General features: G+C 52.2%; 1 protein-coding gene across 1 annotated transcript in view; it reads right to left on the bottom strand.

The window, feature by feature from the left end:
* STK10 (serine/threonine kinase 10) overlaps positions 1–18,360 on the bottom strand; it is a 41,238-nt gene extending 22,878 nt beyond the window's left edge. The window contains exons 1-2 of the mRNA XM_064724991.1: positions 18,107–18,360; positions 5,580–5,744 (exon numbers count right to left, since the gene is read on the bottom strand). Coding sequence (XP_064581061.1) covers positions 5,580–5,744; positions 18,107–18,262 — 321 coding nt within the window. The 5' untranslated portion in view covers positions 18,263–18,360. The remainder of the gene's footprint in view (positions 1–5,579; positions 5,745–18,106) is intronic.
* Between the last annotated feature and the right edge of the window lie 6,465 nt (positions 18,361–24,825).

Here is a 24,825-nt window from a genome sequence, read left to right as displayed (position 1 = left end):
ATTCCCTGGGAGATCCAGCCAAGTGGGAACGTGGCTCATTGCAATTCAGTCCTAAACAAAGTTTTCAGGTGCTTTGAAAGCTGATTTGCCTACAAGGCTTCTTGTCTGCTCTGCTTTTCTTTTCATGAAGCTCTGGCCTCACGTTCCAGCCCTGCACTGGGACCCAGCACCCAGCACTCATTCCCAAGTGCCATTTACCCTTGGGGAGACATTAGGCAAATCCCTGTCTGTGCCTTCTCTCAGAGCCAGGATAATGACACCAGGCCTTTTCTGAAGCCTTCCAGGGTGTGCAGATGACAAGGCTGTGCAATCACAAGGAATTATTACCTCAATAACCTCTTCATGCAACGTTATCCTGTGCAAAGGGTGGCAGACAAAGATTTCTGTTCTCCTTTAGACCGTCCTGTTGGTACCTGCAGGAGCACTCCTGAACTCAGCTGGGCTGTGGCAATTTGCCTGATACATAAATCATTTTGGGGGGTTGCTAAAAATCATTCGGTTTCTCTCTGTTTTAAGGGAAACCCCCCAGTTTTACCCAGAATAGGATTTAGGGTCACTTGCCAGGAGGCTGAATGCTGAAGCTCACGTTCACAGCATGGAGGGAGCCTGTGGATCCTGCTGCCCAGATTTCCAGCAGAAGAAGATTTAGACCTCCAGGCCTTTGGGAATGGCCAGGCAGAGAGAAGGGAAGGAGATGTCACCCACAGATCTGACCTAAAACATTCCCTCCAGGCCTTTGGGAATGGCCAGGCAAGGAGAAGGGAAGGAGATATCACCCAGAGATCTGACCTAAAACATTCCCTCCAGGTCTTTGGGAATGGCCAGGCAAGGAGAAGGGAAGGAGATGTCACCCACAGATCTGACCCATCTCATCCCAGCTGGCAGAGACACGGCCCCAAAGCTGCAGCAGGAGTGATCACCCACTTCAATTGTGCTGCTCTGAACAGCAAACTGCTGACCCAGGAAACGCAGCAAAGCGCCAAAACCTCACTGGGCTGCATCAGTTTTTCCACTTTTGCAGCTCTGGCCGAGCTGAGGAGCTGCCCTGAGGCCAGGGAGGGGACGCTGTGATGTCCCTGCTGCATTCCCAGGGCCAGGCAGTGCCCTGCTGCTCTCTGCCCACACCTGCTCCTCTCCTACCCACCCTGCTGGAGCTCCTGGGGGTGTTTTGCAGTTCTGCCCGAATTCTGGACTGGTAGGAATTTGGAAACCGGTCCAGCCAACCCCACCCCCTCAGTGCTGCTATTCCCAGCGGGGCTGATCCTGCAGCAGCTCCCCAGCCCTGCCAGATCCACAGGGATTGGGATTTGTGTTGCTGAGGAAGGGGAGGGATTGCTGTTCCTCTGGTGAGCTGTTCAGCAGAGTTTGGGATCTCTTTGTTTTCCTGGGCTTTCCCTGGGCTGCGCTCAGTCCCACCAGCTCAAACAACAAAGTTCAACAACTTCTGGGGGAAGTTTGGTACAAAGCTCCAGGAGCAGGAGGCCAAGTAGGAAGGGCTGCAGCTCTGCTGCCAAGTGGAGCTTTAAAGGGACACAAAGAGGCACGGGATTCCTCAGGGAATGGAGAGGAGCAGCTTGGAGAGCCTTGCTCTGGTGCAGCATTCACACAAACACATCCCCACGGGCATCCAGCCAAGCTCAGGCTGCTCGCCCTGCAAGACATCCCTGCAAGTTGTGATAACCTCCCTCTGCTAAGGAAAACTGAGGGGAATCTGAGCCTGCTATCAGCTCCCTTTTCTGTTTGTTTTAAAGGAAAGGTATTGCCAGCCTCAGAGGCTGCAGATGCTTTACATAGCCCAGCAGTCGAGTGCATGGGATAATGAACATTTCTTTATGCTACAGGATTTTCAAGAATGCCCAAATCTCCAGTCAACATCCATATCAAAGGGGGAGCAATCCCAAAAGTGCCTGGCTGGGCAGGTCAGGGCCTGCCCACAGCAAATGCAAAGGGCTTTTTTAATGTGAGCACAAAGAGCAGCACAGAGCTGGAGTGTCTGTGCCAGCTGTGGGAGTCTGTACCCACACAGGAGAAACCCTGAGCTGCTTAAATGAGCCATTCCCCAAAAGGCCCAGGCAGGCAGGGTTACCTGCACGGAGCAGCAGCCCCTGCTTTGATCTCCAGGAAAAAGCTGTTTATTCAAAACCCCTTTTGCCATGGCAAAAAAAAAGCAGGAAAGGGGGAGACAACTGCCCAGGGCTTCCCTGGAAAAGCTGTCCCACCACCAGCGCAGTGCTTCAACACCTGGGCCCAAACAATGTTTTAATATCATTGAATTTCTGGAGATACCTTGACTTTCTAGAGATACCTTGAATTTCTAGCGGCTCCTGCAGCCTCAGTGCTGGAGCATCTCAGGCTCCTGGGTTTGCTGCTGGGCTGGCTGGGCACAGCCACCATGCCCTGGGAGCAGAGGTTTCCTGCAGGAAAGGTCACAGCAAACAGAATTCTCCTCCCCTGTGCGTTATCAGTGCTCTGGCTGCGGGAGGAGACACTGGGAACTGCAGAATGCAGCAGCAGCACATCAAAAGTTCCTCCCTTCCTCTGAGCTCTCAGCCTGGCTTTTTGTTGTTGTTTTGGAAGGGGGAAAAAAAGACTCCCAGCCACACAGCCCTCGAGAGGGACACAAAACACAAGAGCTGTTGTTGTGCTCCTTTCCCATGCTGTAATAATTATCAGGGAAAATCCTGTTCAAAGCAAGCAAACCCCCTCTCAGCCCCGTTCCTAAGCCACAAATAACTTTAAAAAGTCCATTTTAAAAGCTGTGTTATATTGGGTGAGGGGGATTTGCTTCTGTGTTTCCAAGTCCTGCATCACAGCGCAGGAAAAGAGAATTTAAAATGTGTCCCAGCCACAAGGACTCAAACCAAGCTCTCTAAAAGAAAGCATGAGAATCTCAGCTTTCATTCAGTGCCCCCATTTCCAGCAGCCAGGATTTATGCAAAAGAACATGAAATGCCACGGGGCTTGTAATAAAAATAAAATAAAATCCTGAAAGCTCCCACCAGGGCAGTTCTGCAGCTTCCCTGGGCTGTTTTCAAGCAGCACAAGACTTCTTGGCCTCTGCCACGAGCAAAGGAAAGGAGGTGGAGGGGGATGGAACGAGATAGGAGCTGCTGGCAGGGCACAGCCTCTCTGCTGAGGATTTAAATGCCAAGAAAGTTCATGCTGGATGCTGTTATCCCAGCAGATTTATCCCTGGGAACTCACTGGGGCTCTCCCAACCCTTGCTCACAGTGGGCTTTGCTCCATCCCACACAAGAATTGGGGTTTTCCTCCTTTTGCACTTAAAAACCAGGTATAAAACCCAGAGGAACTCTCTGGTTTGTGCTTTCCTTCCAGTGCTGTGGATTTCTGAGCAGCTGCAGGAGGATGAGCCATTTCCCCTGGCACAGAAAGGTCTTTTGCTCCATAAATATTTCATTTCATGTCCTCTCCTGGCTGCTGGAGCACAAAGAGGAGCCTGGCACAGCCAGGGGGACCTGACCCAGCTCAGGGGGAGCAGAGGGTTCCTCACACATTTCCCCAAGGAAAGAACAGCCAGAGTGATTTAGGAAGAGCTTGTGGCACTGTGAATTATTCAAGCTGCTGCCACCCAGGAGCTTGGGCACATCTGGAGCTGCTCACTTGGAATATTCCCATTCCATGCTGGGCTGTGAGGAGCAAGGAAGCCACAGAGGGTTCCTGACCAGACAGGCACCCCCAGAGGTTTTATCTGAGAATCCAGGCACCCAGCATGCAAATGCTGCAGGAAAATGCTGCTTCAAACAACTGCACAGACAGCAACGAGGAGGGGATGTGGGCAGAGCAATAAAAGCTGCTGTTTATGTTTGGATGCAGATTTTCCCCAGCAGCACTGGTCACCAAGCAGAGGAAGGTTCTGACTTCAGGGAAAATCTGGTGGGGACTAAAAGCCTTGCAGAAGTAAACCAGCCTGGCTCAATGACTCCCCTCCAAGCCAGGGAAACACTGGAGCATTAATAAAACCAGCCTGAGCACTGAAATGCAAATGCTACTCCAAAAATGAGATAAAGAGAAGGATCCTGCTCCCAGAACAATGCTGGGGCTGCAGGGAGGGTTTGACAGAACCCCAGACCCTGCCCTGGGGGGAGCCCCAGACAGGAGGCTCCTGTGGCAGAGTTTAATTTTGGCAGGGCACAAAGGAACTCTGCAATCCCTGTTCCTCCAGGAAGGAAGGAAGGAAGGCAAAGCTCCCCATGGCAGGGATGGGGCTGACATTTCAGAGCAGGGCAGGGAGGTGAAGCCAGGAGAGGGTGGCAGCTGAAGCAGCCTCATCTCTCACCCGGGCTCAGGCTGTGTTTGCCTTTTTACTTTAGCTCAGATTAATCCTGCTGCACTTGCAATCCATCCAAATCCCAATCCTAGGAGGGATGTTTGTCCTTCCCTTCCTTACAGAGTACATATTTACCTTGTTCTTAACACAGCCAGGGCTCAGAATCCATCCAAAATACCAAGGGGACAGCTCAGCTCCCTTGAGAGCAGAAGAGAGAGCAGAACCACTCCAGCACTGCAAGCTGGGTGTCCCACAGAGCTCAGGGCCTTCAGCCATGGATTTTTAGCAAAGAAAACACGTGCTGACAATGCAGAAGGTGCTGCTGAACCAGCCCAATGAAACATCCCTCTCCTGCACTGCCAGGAGGGAGCCAGGCTGGGATTGGCACCACAGGCAGGGACTGGCAGCTCCAACAGCTCAGCTCACACCAGAGCAAGCCCCAAAAGCTGAGGCCTCCTCTTAACTTGATTAAATCTACCCAGGGAGGCCACAGAGGTATCTGAGAAATTAAAAACAGGAAGGAAGAAGCAGCAGAGCTGCTGGATGCACCCTTTGCCACCTCCTGACTTGCTGCAGTTCAAGGAGGAGCAGATGAACTGAGATGGGTTTGGAAATGCTCCTGTTCACCTGATTTCCACAATCCTCACCCAGGCACAGAGCTGAGCACCCAAGGGCTCACTCCCTCAGCCCCTCCATGCCCTGCACAGAGCACAGGAAGGAGCATTTCACACTCAGCTTCCTCTGCTGCCTCTCACACTCAGCTTCCTCTGAAGCTTCCACCACTCTGAGAGAACAGCAGGCAGGGGAAATGAAAAACCACCTATAAACCTGCTGGGCAAGGGGAGAGAGCTGCAGGAACCTGCTGTTCCAGCCCCTGCACCAGCCCACTCCACTGCATTTTATGTCCCTGCACCTCCACAATGCAGCTCTTGCTATCAGGTGCCTCTGCTTTGCAGGGGCTGAGCCCCAACTCCAGAAAACCACTTAGAAGAGCCACCCTTCCAGCTGGTGCTTTAAAAGAGAGGGGAACTTATTGGTGATGCTTTTTCTCCCTTTACAAACCCTTAATGGTGGGAAAAGCCCCAACTCCAACTTCCCTGTGAATTCCCTTGGGCCTCCCTCGGGTTTTTACCAGCAGCTTTAGTGAGAAGAGAGTTTGGTGATGAAGACAGCAGGGAAAATCCAGGCCCTGAGCAGAGAGTGAGCTCATGACTCATTTCTGATGCTGAAGCAGCTCCAGACAGGGGTTTGTTCACCATGACAGGGGCAGGATGTGCCAGCCCAGCCTTACCCAGAGCTTGCCATCCCAGTAGAAGGCTCCCAGCAGTTTGACGATGTGGGGGTGGTCACAGGTGGCCAGGATCTCAATCTCCACCATGTAATCCTCCAGCTCATCCTCACTCTTGGTCTCGATGACCTTGGCAGCTGCCAGAGCTCCCGTCTCCTTGTTCTTGGCCTGGAAGGGAAAGCCAGGGTGAGTGCAGAGAAAGTGAGGAGCAGCAAATTGCTGAGCTCTGGAATCTGCTCCCTGGACTCCTCCAGGGATGGGAACTCCACCCTGGAGCAGCTTTGGGTTGTGGGTGCTTTTAACATTTATCACTGGTGTTTAACATTTATAATATTTATCACAATATATTGTGATAAATATATTTATCAACATATTATCACAATATATTGATAAATTAATTAATTTATCAATATAAAAATTTGCCCTCTGCTATGTTGAAAACTCCCTTTTTATTGATGTTGATGAAAATCTCCATTTATTGAGTCCATTTATTTTATTTTATGTTGATGGCAAGCTGAGCTGTCAGTGTGTGTGCTCACAGCCCAGCAAGCCAAGCATTAGGATTGAAATGTGCACAGCAACTCAGAAATATCTGCCACAAAATGCTCTAAAGTGTAGGAGGCTTTTAACACTGCCCATTCCACGGATGGTTCCTGTAAATTTAAGAGCTCCAGTTCCTGCTCAGCTTGGCTGGCCCCAGCCATCCCACCAGGAGGGAACTTGCAGGGGCATTTCTGCTTCCCAAAGCTGCCCACAGAGTGCCTGGGTCCTCCTTCCTCCCTCCAGGCTCCAAAGCCAAACCACTTCCCACCACAGGGAGAGGGAAACTTTGAGGGAACGAGATGCAGCTTGTTGTTTGTAGCATGGGGGAAAAAAAGGAAGCAAGGAAACCTCAAAGTGTAGAAGTTCTCTGATGATACCACAGGTGAATTACTAGAAATCCTGAGTATGCAGATAATCCAACCAACATCTATCTGAGGGTGCAGCCAGGTGGGGATGGCACTGTGCTCCCAGGGACAGGGACAGGAGGAGAGGGAATGGCTCAGGCTGGGCCAGGGGAGCTCAGGGTGGGCACAGCAGGAATTTCCCCATGGAAAGGGGGCTCAGGGCAGGCTCAGGGTGGGCACAGCAGGAATTTCCCCATGGAAAGGGGGCTCAGGGCAGGCACAGGGTGGGCACAGCAGGAATTTCCCATGGAAAGGGGGCTCAGGGCAGGCTCAGGGTGGGCACAGCAGGAATTTCCCCATGGAAAGGGGGCTCAGGCACTGGAACTGCCCAGGGAGGGTTGGAGTGCCCATCCCTGGAGTGTCCCAAAAAAGGGCTGGAGGTGGCACTTGGTCGGGATGGGGCACAGCCTGGATCTGATGATGTTGAAAGCCTTTTCCAACCTCAGTGATTGTGTAAAATTTGTAAAATCCACAGCCCAGCTGCAGCAGGAGATGTGTCACTCGTGGCAGAGGGGTGAGACAGGAGCTGCTGACTCAGGAGCATCCAGACATTCCCAGCAGCTCACTGAGTCAGCAGCTCCCCCACTGCTCCCCACAATTCCACCTCCTCCCCTCTCCCCCAGGGGAACAATTCCCACTGTGGATGGAATCCCTGGAGGAGCTGGCCAAGCTCTGTCACAGACATCTTTTATGAAAAATCCTTTCTTTAGGATTTTTCCTCCTGAGAAGCTGCGAGGCCTCAGGAACAAAATGCAAACATTGATTATCTGCTGCTGTGGAATGCAACAGGTGCATCTGGGATTGGTCTCATGTGGTTGTTTCTAATTAATGGCCAATCACAGTCAGCTGGCTCAGACAGAGAGTCTGAGCCACAAACCTTTGTTATCATTCTTTGCTATTCTATTCTTAGCCAGCCTTCTGATGAAATCCTTTCTTCTATTCTTTTAGTATAGTTTAATGTAATATATATCATAAAATAATAAATCAGCCTTCTGAAACATGGAGTCAGATCCTCATCTCCTCCCTCATCCAAGAACCCCTGTGAGCACGGTCACAAAGCTCTGCTCGTGACCTTTCTCCCCACTCTGCAGTTTCCATCTCTGTGTTTGGAAAACCCTCAGGGGAGCTCACAGGAGGATAAATCCCTGCTGCAAACACCACAAACCCCCCTGAACAGCTTCACACAGCTTGGGTGACACTGTCACAAGCACCAAGGGACAGCTGGGCAGGGCAGGAAGGAATATTGGGCAAATCATTCAGCAGAGGGAGGAACATGAGGGATCTGCGCTGTGTTTTGAAGCGTTGCTGCATTCCAGGAGCTGGCAGGGACAGCCCTGTCCTCACACAGGGGACAAATCCATTTCCATCTGGGCTCCCTGCCCACGCTCAGGCCAGCAGCTCCTGCTGCTTTCAGGAGAAATTAGGGGGTTTCTTTAGCTCAGCCCAGCTGGGTTCTCACCCAGGCAGCAGCAGAGGCGCTCACACACAGGGCAGGGCAGGGGGAAACGTGGAAGGAGCACGGGGAGAGGCTCAGCCCTTCCAAACAGGAGCCAGAAGTGCCCCACTGTGTTTGCTCTGCACTCGCAGAGCTGGGAGAGCTCCAAGCAGGGGAAGTAAATATTGTGAGAAGAGGTGGGGCTTCCCCTGGAGCTGTGCTCCCAGCGGAGGGGCCCTGCCAGCCCAGCCCCTGCAGGATGCTGGGGCCCTGCAGCACCTGGGGAGAGCCGGGAGCAGGGCAGGGGGCTGGGCTGGGCCAGGGGCTGCACATTGGGCTGGGGAGGGACCACAGCCCAGCCTGGTCTGGCTCACTGCTATGGCTGCATCCCTGGGGAGCAGCTGGGAGCCCCCCGTGCCTGCCTGGGGGCAGGGGCCAGGACACAGGCACCTCTGCATCCCTACATCATGAGAGCTGGGCTGGACAGGGGGTCAACAGGATTCACAGAATCACACACAGAATGCACAGAATCACACACAGAATTCACAGAGAATCACAGAGAGAATCCACAGAATCACACACAGAATCACACACAGAACTCACACACAGAACTCACACACAGAACTCACACACAATTCAGAGAATCACACAGAATTCACAGAATCACACAGAATTCACAGAATCACACACAATTCACAGAATCACACAGAATTCACAGAGAATCACACACAGAATTCACAGAATCACACACAGAATTCACAGGGAATCACACACAGAATTCACAGAGAATCACACACAATTCACAGAGAATCACACACAGAATTCACAGAGAATCACACACAGAATTCACACAGAGAATCACACACAGAATCCACAGAATTCACAGAATGCACACAGAGAATTCACAGAATCACTCACAGAATCACACACAGAATGCACAGAATCACACACAGAATGCACAGAGAATCACACAGAGAATTCACAGAGAATCACACAGAGAATCACACAGAGAATCCACACACAGAATCCACAGAATTCACAGAATGCACACAGAGAATTCACAGAATCACTCACAGAATTCACACACAGAATCCACGCATAGAATTACACAGAATCGGAGAATCACACATGGAATCACACACAGAATTCACACAATCACACACAGAATCACTGGGTTGGAAGAGAGCTTCAAGATCACCCAGTCCAACCCAGCCCCAACACCTCAGCTAAACCCTGGCACCCAGTGCCACATCCAGGCTTTGTTAAACACACCCAGGGATGGACTCACCCCTCCCCGGTCCAAAACTCCCAAAATTCACAGAAATCCAGAATCACCAGTTGAGAGACCTTCAAGATCATTGAGTCCATCCCAGCCCAACACCTCAGCTAAACCCTGGCACCCAGTGCCACATCCAGGCTTTGTTAAACACACCCAGGGATGGGGACTCCACCACTTCCCTGGGCAGCCATTCCAGAACTTTATCACCTTTCTGTAAAAAACTTTTTCCTGATATCCAGCCTGTCCAACCTAATATCCAACCCTTGGTGCAGCTTGAGGCTGCTGGATGCCAGTTCCATCTTTAGCTCCTCCACTCCTGGACATTTCAATCCCACAGACAATTCGTCCTTAGGGTGTTAATTAGCACCAAAAATAAAAAACCCAAGCAGAGAGCTGCCAGCACAGTGCCCAGGAGGTGCTACTGAGCTCCAGGGGGTTCATTACAGTCATTTCAACCCCAAAATCCCCTCATGGCCACCAGCAGCCCCTGAGCAAGTCAATGGTGACAGGTCAGTGCAGGGGCAGGGCTGGAATGTGCATTCCACAAATGTCACATAAAAGTTACTCAGTAAACTGAGAGAGAGGAGCAGGAACCAGGGAAAGGATCTCCCTGAGAGCCCTGGGGCACAGGGGGTGCTGCCCAACCCCTGGGATGCCAGGAGACATGCCAGGGATGAGCAGGATTGCCCCTCAGAGGGAAAGCTCTGCTGGGTTTCCACGGATCCGAGGGGTGAAGGTGCCTGCTCAGGTGACAGAAGTGGGAACAGGGACAGGAGCAGGGCTGGAATTTGTGCATTCCACAAACGTCACATAAAAGTTACTCAGTAAACTGAGAGACAGCAGAGAGCCACACAGGAGCAGGAACCAGGGAAAGGATCTCCCTGAGAGCCCTGGGGCACAGGGGGTGCTGCCCAACCCCTGGAATGCCAGGAGACAGGGAATGAGCAGGATTGCTCATCAGAGGGAAAGTTCTGCTGGGTTTTGTGGATCCCAGGGCTGAGAGGTGCCTGCCCAGGTGACAGAAGTGGCTCTTTGGCCTCTGCCCGTGACTCACCCCGCAGCTATTGTGAAATCCCAGCGTGACAAACACAGGAACTATTTTAAGCCCTGCAAGAACCCATGAGGGGAAGGCTGGAGGGTTCAGCACGGCCAGTTTCTAGGTGAGGCAGAGGAAAACCCTCTCTGAACTCTCACTGGCACAAAAAGCAGAACTGAGAGCTCCCCAAGGGCCTCATTCAGCTCCTTTGCAGCCCCCAGGCCACGGGGTCATCCCCACAGGTGCCAAGCCACCAAATTTCTGTGTCAGCTTTTCCTCCCTTCCTTGTCCCCATGCCAGGAGAGCTGATGCTGCAGATGTCACCAGGTCGGAGCCCCAGGAGGAGCCTGGAGGAACCAGGGATGCTCAATTGTGGGGTGACAGCTGGGCCTGCCCCACCCCACCCCTGCTCCCTCACATCGTTCCCAGGGATTACATCATGGTTAATTGCCTCCTGATGAACCTCCCTGCATCAATAAACAAACACAGAATGGCCAGGCTTGAGTCAGTGCTCGTGGTGCTGTCAGATAATCAATGGGAGCTGGAATGGAGACAGGCTGGGAAAGTTGGGGCCGCTCTAACTGGAGGAGTGAAACTTTGGGGCCTTCCAGTGCCTGAAGGGCCACAAAAAAAAATAAAAATAGAGGGACTGTTCCTCAGGAATGGGAGTGATGGAGCACAGGGAATGGCTTCACAATGACAGGATTAGGTGGGATTTTGGGAAGGAATTGTTCCCTGCGAGGGTGGGCAGGCCCTGGCACAGCTGTGGCTGCCCCTGCATCCCTGGCAGTGCCCAAGGCCAGGTTGGATGAGGCTTGGAGCCACTTGGGACAGTGGGAGGTGTCCCTGCCATGGCAGGGGTGGAATGAGATGAGCTTTAAGGTCCCTTCCATCCCAAACCATTCCATGGCTTCCAAGCCTATCTGGCACCCTAGAACCATAAAGAATCCTATTTGGGGTTTTGTTGAAATGCTGGATTCAGGCCCTGGTGCCACCAAAGAGCAGCAGGTGACCCCTGGCCAGGGCACAGCAGCACAGCCCAGGCCCAGGCCCAGGCCTAGCACAGGCCCAGCCCAGCCCCAGCCCTGCTGCTCTGGCAGCTGTGGCAACATTTCAGCAAGAGGGAAGGGGAAGTGGCTTATGAAACACCCCAAAAACCGTTAAATAAAAAAAACACTGAAAAGCAGAAATGCCTTCCTTTGGTTATAGAAGCTGAGGGCAGGAAAGCAGCCCCAGCAGAGAGCTCAGCTCCAGCCACAGCCCCTGGGCAGCTCTGCCAAACAAAAGTGTGACCAAAGCTCAGCACAAACACCTCTGCTGGCCCTCAGCAAAGGGGGCAGAGAGGAGAAGCTCAGAGAGCTGCACATGATGTTCCAGAGCTTGCACCCAAAGGCCACAGAGGCACAGACAGGGGGCTGGGGCTGCTGGAACACCCACAGAAAGCAGCACAGCTCCTGGGCCATGCAAATAAACAGGCTTGGGGAGAGAAAAGTTCCACCCTGACCCAGCATCTTCAGCCTAAAATAAAAAAGCGACAATGCCCAATTTTGCTCTTAATTTATTCTAATGAAAATGGATGGATTTACAGCATGGATAAAAGATTCTGATTGCAGTGATTCTGCAATATTTGTTGTTCATTAGAACAAATTAGTAAACATTATTTATCAAATGTTTCCTGTTGCACCTACAACCTTCTGTGCATCATAAAGGAATTTTGAGTTTTTCCCTTCCATCCAAATGTCATAAACATAAGTAATCATTCAGCAGCTGACCCCTCATTTCTCAAATCAAAGTGAATTTTCTCATGCCTAATAGCTGAGAGCCCCAAGCATCCTTCAAATCACCAGTCCTGGAAGAGCACTGTGCTCCAAGGGAGCATTCCTGGCCCTGTCTGCATGCAGACAACACCACAACATTGGGAAAATAATTAAAAAATAGAGGGCAAAAAGCCTTTCAGGCAGCTCTGAGTCTCCTAGCAACTCCCTGCTCCAAGCTTGGTGCACAGAGGGCTGTGGGAGCAGGGGCTGGATGGCTGAGACACCCAAGGAAGGGGTTTGGGCTGGCACTGGCAGGGCTGGCACTGGCAGCCCTCCCTCACTGGGCTGGAAAGCACCAGCTCAGCAAGGCCCTGGCAGGGCAATACAATACTCAGCTCTTCCCTGTGCCCAGCGTTGCCCAGCACTGCTGGCACTGCCCTTGGCAGCAGGAATACAGGGCAGGAGCAGCAGAGCCAGCTGTGGGGAGAAGCAAGAGCAGCTGATGGGCACAGCCTCCTCCTTCTCTGCCTGTGCCACCTCCCCAGACACCACAGAGAGCAAATCAAGACACGAGCCCTGGGGACAGGAGGTGAGAAATGCCAGCAAGGTTGTCGCAGACAACTTTTATGAAAAATCCCTTCCTCAGGGTTTTATCTCCTGAGAAGCTGGGAGGCCTCAGGAACAAAATGTAAACATTGATTATCTGCTGCTGTGGAATGCAACAGGTCTCGTGTGGTTGTTTCTAATTAATGGCCAATCACAGTCAGCTGGCTCAGACACAAAGCCCAAGCCACAAACCTTTGTGAGCATGCCTTGCTATTCTATTCTTAGCCAGCCTTCTGATGAAACCTTTTCTTCTATTCTTTTAGTATAGTTTTAATGTAATAAATATAATAAAATAATAAATCAGCCTTCTGAAACATGGAGTCAGATCCTCATTTCTTCCCTCATCCAAGAACCCTGTGAGCACGGTCACACAAGGTCCCCATGCTGCCTGGGAGGGAGGTGGCACCGAGGGGCTTTTCCCCAGCCAGAGAGAAGCAGAGGGAGCAGCTGCAGCAGGAACAGAGCCCTGGCTGTGCTCTGTGCCAGGGACACGCTGCCCCGTCCAGCCCCAGCCCGGGGTGGCACATCCAGAGCCTGCCCTTGGGGAGCTGCCCCCTCCTTTCCCACGGGAGCACAGCGTGCCCTGCCTCTCCTGCTCCATCTCTGCTCCCTGTGCACTCAGGCTGGGCCAGGCTGGCAGTGCCAGGGCATGGGGACACAGCACAGCCACCCCCTGGGGACACCCAGACACCTGAGAACCCCACATCTACAGCAGCGCCCCACGGACAGAAAAAAAGAACATTTTCTCCAAGGAAATGGGATTCTCAGGAGACAAAACACTTAAAAATCAGGGAGGAGTTTCTCTGGGCAGCAATTGCCACGTGCAGAGGGTGAAAGGCTGATCTGAGCTCTCATGGCAGCAGCACTGCCAGGATCTGGGCTGTGCCACTGAAGTCATTGCCCAAATATTTAGGCCATGGAGAGCTGTCCCTGTCCCCTGTCACACAGAGACAGGCACAGAGCAGGGATACAGCATCCCACGTTCCATCAGCTGCAAGTGAAAATCAGGTTTAGAGTTCAGCCAGGTTTAACATTGTTAAACCTTCCCATTCCTCCTTCCCAAGCAAAAAGATTTTAAGCAAACCCTTCAGCAGTTCTAAAGGACAAGATCATGATCTGATCTTATATTTTTTGTGGCCAATCAGCTCAAACTTCCCCTGTTTCTGTTTTCCTTCCCTTTTCTTTTTCAAAGTTAACTCGGCAGATTAACATCTCTGTGACACCCTTTCCAGGAATTAAAGTGCAGAATCACAGAACGATTTGGGCTGGAAGGGACCTTAAAGCTCATTTTGTTGCCCTGGGCAGGGACACCTTGCACTATCCCAGGTGGCTCCAAGCCCTAGCCAGGTGTCCCTTGGGCACTGCCAGGGATCCAGGGACAGCCACAGCTGCTCTGGGAACAATTCCTTCCCAAAATCCCACCTAGCCCTGCTCCCTTATGGATCAAACCAAGAGCTGAGCCTGGATCACTGAGCCAGCCATGAGCCTGGGGTGATGAGCAGGGGGGTCTGTGGTGCCAGGGCCACCCTGGTGCCCACAAACAGCCCCAGTGCTGCTGCTGCAGCTGCACCACCCAACAATCAGCCTTTCATGACCCCCTTTTCAAAGCCACATTTCCAGCCTGCAGCATGCACAGCACCGATAGCACTCAGCACATCAGATAACCCAAACTCGCCTTGTTTTGGAGGGGAGAGGACACCCAGGGCACAAAAGCGGCGCTGCTGAGCGGGGATGGAGCTGTGTGCAGGCGATTTGCAGGGATGCAGTGAATAACCCCCCAGGGCAGCCTGTCCCCACCCTGCCTTATCGGAGCCACTGTCCCCATGGGCAGCGCTGGGCAGGGCAGATAGCGCGGCACAGGAGCACCAAAACCATCCCCAGGAGAAAGGCAGGGGGCTCTGGCACCAAAACCATCCCCAGGAGAAAGGCAGGGGGCTCTGGCACCAAAACCATCCCCAGGCAAAGGCAGGGGGCTCTGGCACCAAAACCATCCCCAGGCAAAGGCAGGGGGCTCTGGCACCAAAACCATCCCCAGGCAAAGGCAGGGGGGCTCAGGCCGTGCCCCAGCAGCCAGAGGAGCCCCTGCCAGCCAGGAGCTGTCCATGCCCACATGGGCATCCCTTCCTGGGGGCATTAACAGGGCAGGGAATGCTCGGTTTGCAGGGCTGAGAGGAGATGCAGGGGCTCCTGCACTGCTGGGCATCTTCCCTGAGAGCCCCAGGGGTTGCCACTGCCACTTGTGCCTCCAACGATGCCAGCTCTGGAGTGGCAGCACAGATCCTCTGGTTTATGGGTGCTACCTTGGGTGTTTCTCCAGGAGAATAACTCTGCTTTTTTCTTTTCTTTTCTGAAGTGGCAACACAGATCCTCGGGGTTTATAAGCAGTATTTTAGGTGTCTTTCCAGGAAAGTAACTCTGTTTTTCTTCTAAGGCAGCTTGGGAAGGGTCTGAGTGAGGAACTTCTACAGACCCCAACCCTGGGTGGGCTGGAGCCTTCCCAGGCTGGCACCCACTGACCACAGCATCCAATGGATTTAGGATCACCCATTTAACAAGCTTTGGATGAGGTGGTGCCAAAGCTTGGTCACCTTTGGGCTGCCACCCTGTCCTCAGTGCACCCCTGGCCTTGCCAAGGCCACGGCATTCACAGAATAGGAGCTAGAAAGGAACATTTCCTCCCCACCCCCTCCTATTTTTCAGCTTCATTGCCCTCTGTTCAACTGGTTCCTCATGCAGGCAGATCCTCTTTTGCTGCAGAAAGACTTTCTATAAAAACAGGGAAATCCCAGGCCCAGTTTCTGCTGGCCGCAGGTTTTTTAGGTCTGCGGCGTAGGATCCAGACTCCGCTATAAATTTCATTCTTTTTAATTAATGAGTATTTAAATGCAGCCTGTCCTACTTTTGGAAACACTGTGAGAAGCCAGCTCAGCTTTGTGTGAGCTCCAGACAGGATCCCACAGGGCAGGAATACCCCAAATCCCCGAGCCCTGCTCACACCCAGCCTCATAAACCCAAATCCTCCCAAAGCCAGCCCGTGTTTCCATCTCTCCACACCTCAGCCTGTGCCAGGTCTGAGTGCCCAGAGAACAAAGCCCTGCTCAGCCCTTTCCAAGGGGACACAGCAGATGGCACACGGGGCAGGATGCAGCTCAGGATTCCGTCACCTCCCCACGCTTCCGGGCGTGGAAAAGGGCTGGAAAATGGGCAGGAACTCACTCCAACATCCTGGAAACCTCGGGACCCTGCAGACACTCAGCCTCGCTCCAGGCAGCGCCTTTAGTGGGAAAATTAAATTGATTTTAGGGTCTAGAGAATGATTCAAGGTGTTCACTGAATTTTGGGTGCCTCCGCTGTCCTGGAGCATGAGTGGGTTATTCAGCTGCTGGGGTTTTGGTGGGTTGTTCTGCAATTTTTGGTGGGTTATTCTGCAATTTTTGGTGGGTTATTCAGCTGATTTTTCGGCATCTGAGCAGCACAAGAGGGCAAACCCCTTCTTTCACATCTCACCTTACACTCGTCCCCACCCCAGATATAAAAAAACAAAAGGAGACAACAACAAAAAAACTTTAGGTGAAGGGAAAATGTGTCTCTGGTTATTAATCCTAAAATAAGGATTCATAAGGATTGTTAATCATCATAAAATAAGGATTTATGATCCTAAAATAAGGTTTATAGCACAGCACCCCCAAATAATTTGGGGTTTTTAAATGAACAAACTCTTGGATGAGAATTCAAAATCCAGCCACGACCTTTTGCCAGATGGAATGGAGAACAGGTGGAGAAGACATCAAAGCAATGGAGAAGTGAAATGTTGCTAAATACAATAAAGTAACCCTTTGATTTCTGGCACGATGTTAAACCTCACCCTGCCTTACAGGGTTAAAACTCCACAAAAGCAAAAATTTGCCTGAATATTCCAGAAGGTTTACAGCTTCTGGTTGTAAACACACGGTGTCCACTGGGACATTTTCATTCTCATTTGTGTCAAAATGGGGATGAAAAGAGCTGGGGATGAGCTGTTATTGCCTGACAGGCTGACATTCTTTACCTCCAGTAATAAAGTCACACTGACAATGCTTTTCTTGTGAGGTTGGGGTTAATAACTGAGGCATTCAGGCTAAAAACCAAACCAGCCACCTCTAAAGCAGCTTTATTCTCTAAGTCACCTACTTTGGGTACATTATACATGTTTTAAATAGAAAGCATTTAAATAATTATTTAAATTTTCCTTTCTCTCAGAGGCCACTGAAGTTATTTTACACTGTTTACCTGGTTCCTGTCACTGTTTGAGAAACTTGAGCAAATAAAAGCACGGAATCATCCACGAGTGAGTGTTGCTACACACAAATGTGTCTCCAGTGCACCTCACAGAGCAGAATGGCAACAGAATTTCTACTGATGCTGCTTTCAGAAGGATAAATGGAGAAGGGATTTAAATATCATTTTTAGGAATTGTGGTTTTTTAGAAGATAGGATCCTTCACTAAAAATGGGTATTTAGCACTCAGTTTTTTGGAGTTTCTGTCAAATACCGTGACAGAGATGAGAAATAAACACCAAATCCCCTCGTCCTGACCCGCAGTCACCTGCCTCCCTTCCTGGCCTGTTTATTTCTCATTTTTCCAAAGGCAATACGTTCTCAGGTGATCTAACGAGGCCACCCAGCCCCGGCTGCCCGAGAGGCGATTCCCATTGCCACCTCCTGTCACACAGGTGTGTCCAGGGTCCTGCGGGTCCCGGGGCTGCTCCTGCACCCCAAACCCATCCCCTGGCAGGACACAGCAGGGACAGCGCTGCTTTGGAGAGCAAAGTCCGGGGGATCTTTGCTCCTGCAAACCCCCGTCCCTAAAGCCGGGGTTAAACATTCACAGCACGGAGCCGGCTCCTCTCGGGCCTCCCGAGCTTTTCCTGCCGGCAGCAGCGGCCGGGATACAAATCCCCTGTCAGCCCCGGGGGCTCGGAAAGCTTGGAGACAGCGCTGGAAGCGCCGACTTCCAAGAAACCTCCCTCCCTCCCTCCATTCATTGCACCGGCGGGCTTGGCAGGGAGCGCCGGGGGCTGCTCGCAAAAGCATCGCTCGGAAAACGGGGCGATTCGGGGCGACAAAAAAAACAAAAAAAACCCCAAAAAAATAAAATAAAAAACCTCAAAAACAACAACAACAAAAAGAAACCAAAACCAAAACAAAAAACCGAAAACAAAACAAAAAAACAAACAAACAAAAAAACCAAAAAACACCCCAAAACTCACAAAAAATAAGTTTAAAAAAAAGTAAAAAAAGGCAAGAAATAAAAAAAGCAGGAAGCTTTTCACCCTCCTTTCCCTTTCCTCCCCGGAGCGCTGCGATCCCAGCCCAGCCCAGCCGTGCCCATCCCGGCTAACGGGATGCGGAGCCGGCCCCGCCGTGCCGGAGCCGCTCCGAGCCCCGGCGGCGGCCCCGCGGCTGCTCCCGGAGCCCTCGGAGCTCTCACCTTGTAGACTTTGCCGAAGGCTCCATCTCCCAGCTCGCCCACCACCTCCCACACCTCGCCGGGGTCCAGGTCGCGGCGGACGTGCTCGTATTCCCTGGAGCGGCGCTTCTCGAAGGCGGAGAGGCGCAGGATGCGACGGAAATTGGCGAAAGCCATCGCGGAGAGCGGCCCCGGAGCCGCGGAGCCGCCGCCCCGGCAGGACGGAGCCGCTCGCTCGCTGCGCGCCCGGGGAGTGGCGAGGCGGGACCGGCACCGGGGCCGCCTCCAGCCGCGCACATGGAGCCGGAGCCGCTCCACCTGCTGGGCTGGGCTGGGCCGCCCGCGGCCGAGCCATTGGGCGGCAGAGCCCTCCGCCCGCCCGGCCGGCACCGCCCCGCACGGCCCGGCTCGGCCCGGGTATGGCACGGCACAGACAGGGCACGGTCCAGAGAGGCACCACCCCGCACGGCTCGGCTCGGCCCGGGTATGGCACGGCACAGACAGGGCACGGTCCAGACATGGCACCACCCCGCACGGCCCGGCTCGGTCTGGGCACGGTACAGACAGGGCACGGTCCGGGTATGGCACGGCACAGACAGGGCACGGTCCAGACATGGCACCGCCCCGCACGGCCCGGCTCGGCCCGGGTATGGCACGGCACAGACAGGGCACGGCACGGCTCGGCCTGGGTATGGCACAGACAGGGCACGGCACGGCTCGGCCTGGGTATGGCACAGACAGGGCACGGTCTAGACATGGCACCACCCCGCACGGCCCGGCTCGGCCCGGGTATGGCACGGCACAGACAGGGCACGGTCCAGACATGGCACCACCCCGCACGGCTCGGCTCGGTCTGGGCACGGCACAGACAGGGCACGGCACGGCTCGGCCTGGCTATGGCACAGACAGGGCACGGTCCAGCCATGGCACCACCCCGCACGGTTCGGCTCGGTCTGGGCACGGTACAGGCAGGGCACGGTCCGGGTATGGCACGGCACAGACAGGGCACGGCCCGGCTCGGCCCGGGTATGGCACGGCACAGACAGGGCACGGCACGGCTCGGCCTGGCTGTGGCACAGACAGGGCACGGTCCGGGTATGGCACGGCACAGACAGGGCACGGCACGGCTCGGCCTGGGTATGGCACAGACAGGGCACGGTCCGGGTATGGCACGGCACAGACAGGGCACGGCACGGCTCGGCCTGGCTGTGGCACAGACAGGGCACGGTCCGGGTATGGCACGGCACGGCTCGGCCTGGGTATGGCACAGACAGGGCACGGTCCAGCCATGGCACCACCCCGCACGGCACGGCTCGGTCTGGGTATGGCACAGACAGGGCACGGTCCGGGTATGGCACGGCCCAGACTGTCACGGCTCATCCCGGGCACGGTTCAGCCTGGGCGCGGCTCTGCCCCAGCCCGGCACTGCCCAGCCTGGTCAAGGTCCGTCCTGACCCGCACGGCTCAGCTCGGGTAGGCTCTGCCCAGTCGTCTTGGCATGGTTCAGCCTGGGTACGGCCCGGCCCCGTTCTGCCCGTCCCGGTGCATCGCGCCATGGCCCAGCCCGGCTCGATTCGGCCCCTCCGCGGAGCCAGCCTGGGGATGCAATCCCGAGCCAAGGAAAGCCAACCCCGGCTCAGACGGGCAGGGAAGGAGCGATGCCCCCTGCCCGGCCCGGCCCCGCACGGGAAACCCGGATCCCGCCGTGCCCGGGCAGCAGAGCCGCGATGCTGCTCCCCCTGGCCCGGGATAACAGCCGGACCCGGCGATTCCAGCCTCCGGGAATTGCGGGGACCCCGCACCGCGGCTCCTTCGGGAATGGACCAGGCGGTGTCCGCTGGGACATCGCATCCTCCCCGTGGAGGCGGCTCAAAGCCTCTGGAGAGCCGGCTGGAATCCCGAATGGAATGGGGACATTCCCTCTGGAAAGGCGGCTGGCAATCCCGTTGGAATGGGAACATAAACCAGCTGGAATCCCGAATGGAATGGGGACATGGAAAGCCAGCTGGAATCCCGTTGGAATGGGGACATGGAAAGCCAGCTGGAATCCCGTTGGAATGGGGACACAAACCGGCTGGAATCCCGTTGGAATGGGGACACAAACCGGCTGGAATCCCGTTGGAATGGGGACATAAACCGGCTGGAATCCCGTTGGAATGGGGACACAAACCGGCTGGAATCCCGTTGGAATGGGGACATAAACCGGCTGGAATCCCGTTGGAATGGGGACACAAACCGGCTGGAATCCCGTTGGAATGGGGACACCTAGGGGACCCCCCCGGCGGTGCAGCCGCAGCCATCGCTCTGCCCCGCACGGACCCGAACCGCGCGGGTTTTGCCCCAAATCCAGGTCCCAGCGCGCAGCCGGGGCACAGGGACAGGGGGGGTTCCACGCTCCATCCTGAAGGATAATCCCGGCAAAACTCAGCACGGGCTCCCTCTTTCAGAATATCTGATTTTAGTGACGTCTCACGAGTCCCCTGACACATCATTCCCTAAAACCTTGGGCTCATTCTAATCTTTCCCCATCCTTGCTTTTTTAAAAGAAATCCCAAAAACCTGGCTGAGTATTTCCAGCTCCCAGATGTTCATTGAAAGAATCACCTTCAAGAAAAGTCCAAGCTGTCCCAGAGCTTCCAGCCACAATCACACCTGGGGCTTTTTTGGGGCTCCCTGGCAGGCTCAGGTGTTTGTGCCTCTCTGCCCTTCAAGAAAAAATGCTCCTAAAAAAACGAGATTGGCATTAAAACCCTCAGATGCTCTGTGTGATATTTTGGGAAGGGACACACAGGACTCTGCATCACCTGGGATTTAAAACCAGGCATCAGTGACACTACAAACATTGCACTTTGGATGTTCCAACAACATTACAGCACTCTGTAATATTAATTAGCCAGCAGCTTGGTTAATTCAGGGCTTGGCAATTCCCCAGAAAGGTTTCAGACACAGCTCTGTGTCCGTTTCAGTGCTTCCCCACCTCATGCTGCAGTTCTTCAATATATTTGAAGATATTTTCAAGGTGTTCCAGCCCAAATGATTTATTTTCCCACAGGTTTCTCCCACTGGCAGAGATTTAAGGGTGGCAGAATCAGCCCAAGCTGCAGATTTATTTATTTATTTATTATTTTTTAAGCATGGGCAGTTTTTTTGTCCTCTGTGTTCACACTTGGGGGAGTTTGAAATTCTGGAGCTGGTTGGGTTCTTCCTCTGCACTGCCCTGGAGGAGATTAAAGAAGACTTAAAATAATTGTTAAAAGTGACACCTTGAAAAGAAAAATGTGGGGTTTTTCGAGTGTTTCTGGCTGGTTGGAAAAGTATTTTTTTCTCTCCAGTGGTGGGGTGGGAGAAGAAGACAGGAAGAGAGGACAGGCAGACAGCAATGAGCACCTGCACAGTTTCTCTGGGCAGAAATCATAAATCATCTTATTAATGCTGTCCATGAATTCTGAGCAGCATCTCGTGTCTGTTCCGGGCTGTTAATTGCCTGTGCAGCCTGGCTGGGAGCAGTGGGCATTTCAAATGAAATAAATCCTGCTAATTATTATTGCTCTCAGCTTCGTGCAGGAGATGCTGAGAGCTCCCTGCTCTGCTCAGGGGAAGGTTTATTGCTTTCTCCAGGATGGGACCAACCTGAAGAAGGATCAGGAATGCTGTGGGGAGGGAGAGGGGTGGTAAAGCCAGGGTTACCCCTAAAGCTCAGCTTTGGTGTTGGGGATGAGCTGCAGCTCTGCTCTGGAGCAGGAGCCTGGCCCAGGATCAACATTTGGGGTGACTGGCCCAGGATCAACAATTGGGGTGTCCCCTGTGGGATTTGGGGAGGAGAGGGAGAAGCCAACCATGGAATGGGAGGGATGGGAAAGGAACTGTCAAAGGAGAGTTCCAGTATGAGCAGAGGGATGGAGCAGCTCTGCTGGCAGAGCTGGGGTTGTTCACCTGGACAGGAGGAGCTTCGGGGTGACAACTGTGACCTTCCTGAGGGAGCTGCAGAAGGGATGGAGTGAGAGGATTTACAAGGGATGGAGGGACAGGATACTGGGAATGGCTTCACAGTGCCAGAAAGGAGATTTAGATGGGGTTTGGGGAAGGAATTGTTCCCTGTGAGGGTGGGCAGGTCCTGGCACAGCTGAGGCTGTCCCTGGATCCCTGGCAGTGCCCCCTGGCACAGTGCAAGGTGTCCCTGCCATGGCAGGAGATGCAGTGAGAAGAGCTTTAACCCCCTTTCCATCCCAAACCCCTCCATGGCTCCCTGGCAGCAGCTCTGGAGCCTGGCTGGTGTCCGTGGCTCTCCAGCCCATCCCAAAGCCAGCAGCAGCAGCAGCAGCAGCTGAGGCTCCACGGCAGGAAGCAGCAGGATTCTGGCATTTCCTGACGCTGGGGGAAGCAGGAGGTCCCGTTTATCCTCTGGATGTGAGCAGAGCTCGGTGTTCCACGTGCTCCTCCCAGGCAGGAAATCAGGATTTGGTCTGTCCTGAACAGAGCATCCCCACCTGCTGCAGGAACTGGGGGACATCACCTCACCTGCTCCTCCTGTCTGCTGCCAGGTCCCTGGGTCACTGTTTTTAATAAAAATACAATTAATAATAAGATAATTCTCCTCTTTACCCAGAGTCTCCTCTGCAGTTATTTGCTGGAGGTGGCTGTACCTCAGCCCTGGCAGGTACCAAACCCCTCCTCATCCTCTGGGCAGCTCTGAGCCCTCCCAGCATCTCCTGAAATGAGGAAATGCAAAAATCACCAAATCCTGTTGGTGCTGCCTGGTTTGAAGGCTGGGGAGGCTCCTCCAGCACTGCCCGCTCCAGATGTTGTGCATCACCCCAACATCTGCAGCTCATCTCCAGGGAGGCGCTGGGGGAGCTGGGAGTGCTTGGGATGAGCCCCAGGCCATCAGCTGGAACTGATTCCTCCTGAATCCAAGAGGCTCTTTAAGGTGCCCTCCAACCCACAGCATCCTGTGATTTTATAGAAAGGCTGCATAATTTATAGTTATCTTTAATTTATCCATATTCCCCCTTTTTTTAGGGAATATGGCTAAATTAAAGAAAATTATAAATTATTTCTAAGTATATAGAATAATTATTATATAATAATTTATAATGATATATAATTATAATTATTTATTTATTATTGAAAATTAAATTTATTTTTCTTTATTTTAATATTATGCGTAAATTAAATTAAATTTTCTTTAATTTACCCATATTCCCTTAAAAAAAGGAATATGGATAAATTAAAGAAAAATATAAATTTTCTTTACAAGAAAATTGTAAAGGTGCAAAGCCTTTATAAATATCTATTAGAAAAAGCAATGTTGCTAAATTAAAGACACTATATGAACAAACTCCCATATAAAAGGAATAAAAATTATGTATTTTTACATCTGTAAAGGGAAAATTTCCAGGAAAATCACACCCTTGTTTGTTTGAAACTCAGATCCCAAATTCTACAGTGAAATTAGCTTTATTTCTTGAATTTTATTAAAAAAAATGGAACTATTTAGCTGTGCCCTACAAAGAATGATTCCTACTCCTCTGATACCTCTAGTAGTTAATCAAGACTATAAAAGTGTTGACCTGAATTAAGACAAAGTGTCAGGGAATGTAATTACAGGACAATTACCCAGATCCATTATTTTTGTTCAGCAAGGAGCTGATCCCCAGAGCCGGGCACATCTCCAGGCTCTGCATTCTCCACGGATTTCACACCTTGTCTGTGAGATAAAACATTGTCACACACCCAAATTCACATTAAAACCTGTCCCTTAGGGCTACCAGAGGTAATGGAGAAATTGGAGAATTGCAGCTCCCAGCCAAAAGCCCCACTGAGGAAATTTCAGGAGGAAAAAGAACACTGAGTGTATTTCTTAAGGTGTGGCAGGGCCAGGATTATTCTTATTTTTTAAATGCAGGGGGAAAAAATAATTTTGTTTTGTTTTGTTATAAACACAGGAAATTTGCACAGTGTTTCCACTGAAAATTCAGGGTGGTTTGCTCTCAGCAGTAAAAGATCTTGCCCAGGGTAAGAAATAATTTATCAGCCTGGAGACAACCTGTGAGGTGTTAATAAAGCACCAGATCAAAACCCATAAAGCACTTTGGAAGTTACCTGGTGCTCAAAGCAGGATAAAATTGGAATTCTGGAATTCTTCCCTGAGCAGTGAGGAGGAAAATATTAAAAAATGTGTTTGACACCAATATTTGATTCTAAAAGTGTTCCTGGAAGTTAGAAGGGAAAGGAAGAGCCAATCCCTGGAATCCCAAAGCAGCAGCAGATCCCAGGAACAGGAACCCCAATCCCTGGCACAGACATATTTTATAAAAAATCCTTTTGTTGGGATCTTTTCTCCTGAGAAGCTGAGAGGCCTCAGAAATGAAATGTAAACATTGATTATCTGCTGCTGTGGAATGCAACAGGTGCATCTGTGATTGGTCTCATGTGGTTGTTTTTAATTAATGGCCAATCACAGTCAGCTGTCTCAGACTCTCTGGTCAGTCACAAGATTTTATTATCATTCCTTTCTACTCCTTCTGATGAAATCCTTTCATCTATTCTTTTAGTACAGTTTTAATATATAATTTTCTTTTAATATAATATATATAATAAAACAATAAATCAGCCTTCTGAGACATGAAGTCAGTTCTTATCTCTCCCCTCATCCTGGAGCCCCATGAACACCACCCCAAACCCCACACACAAACACACAGCAGGGCTCTTACCATAAAAATGAAGGTATTTATTCAAGA

The sequence above is a fragment of the Zonotrichia leucophrys genome, chromosome 13 (genome assembly GCF_028769735.1).
Source record: "Zonotrichia leucophrys gambelii isolate GWCS_2022_RI chromosome 13, RI_Zleu_2.0, whole genome shotgun sequence".
NCBI lineage: Eukaryota > Metazoa > Chordata > Aves > Passeriformes > Passerellidae > Zonotrichia > Zonotrichia leucophrys.
Note: the sequence above shows the minus strand (reverse complement) of the source record. Positions and strands in the feature narration are given on the sequence as shown.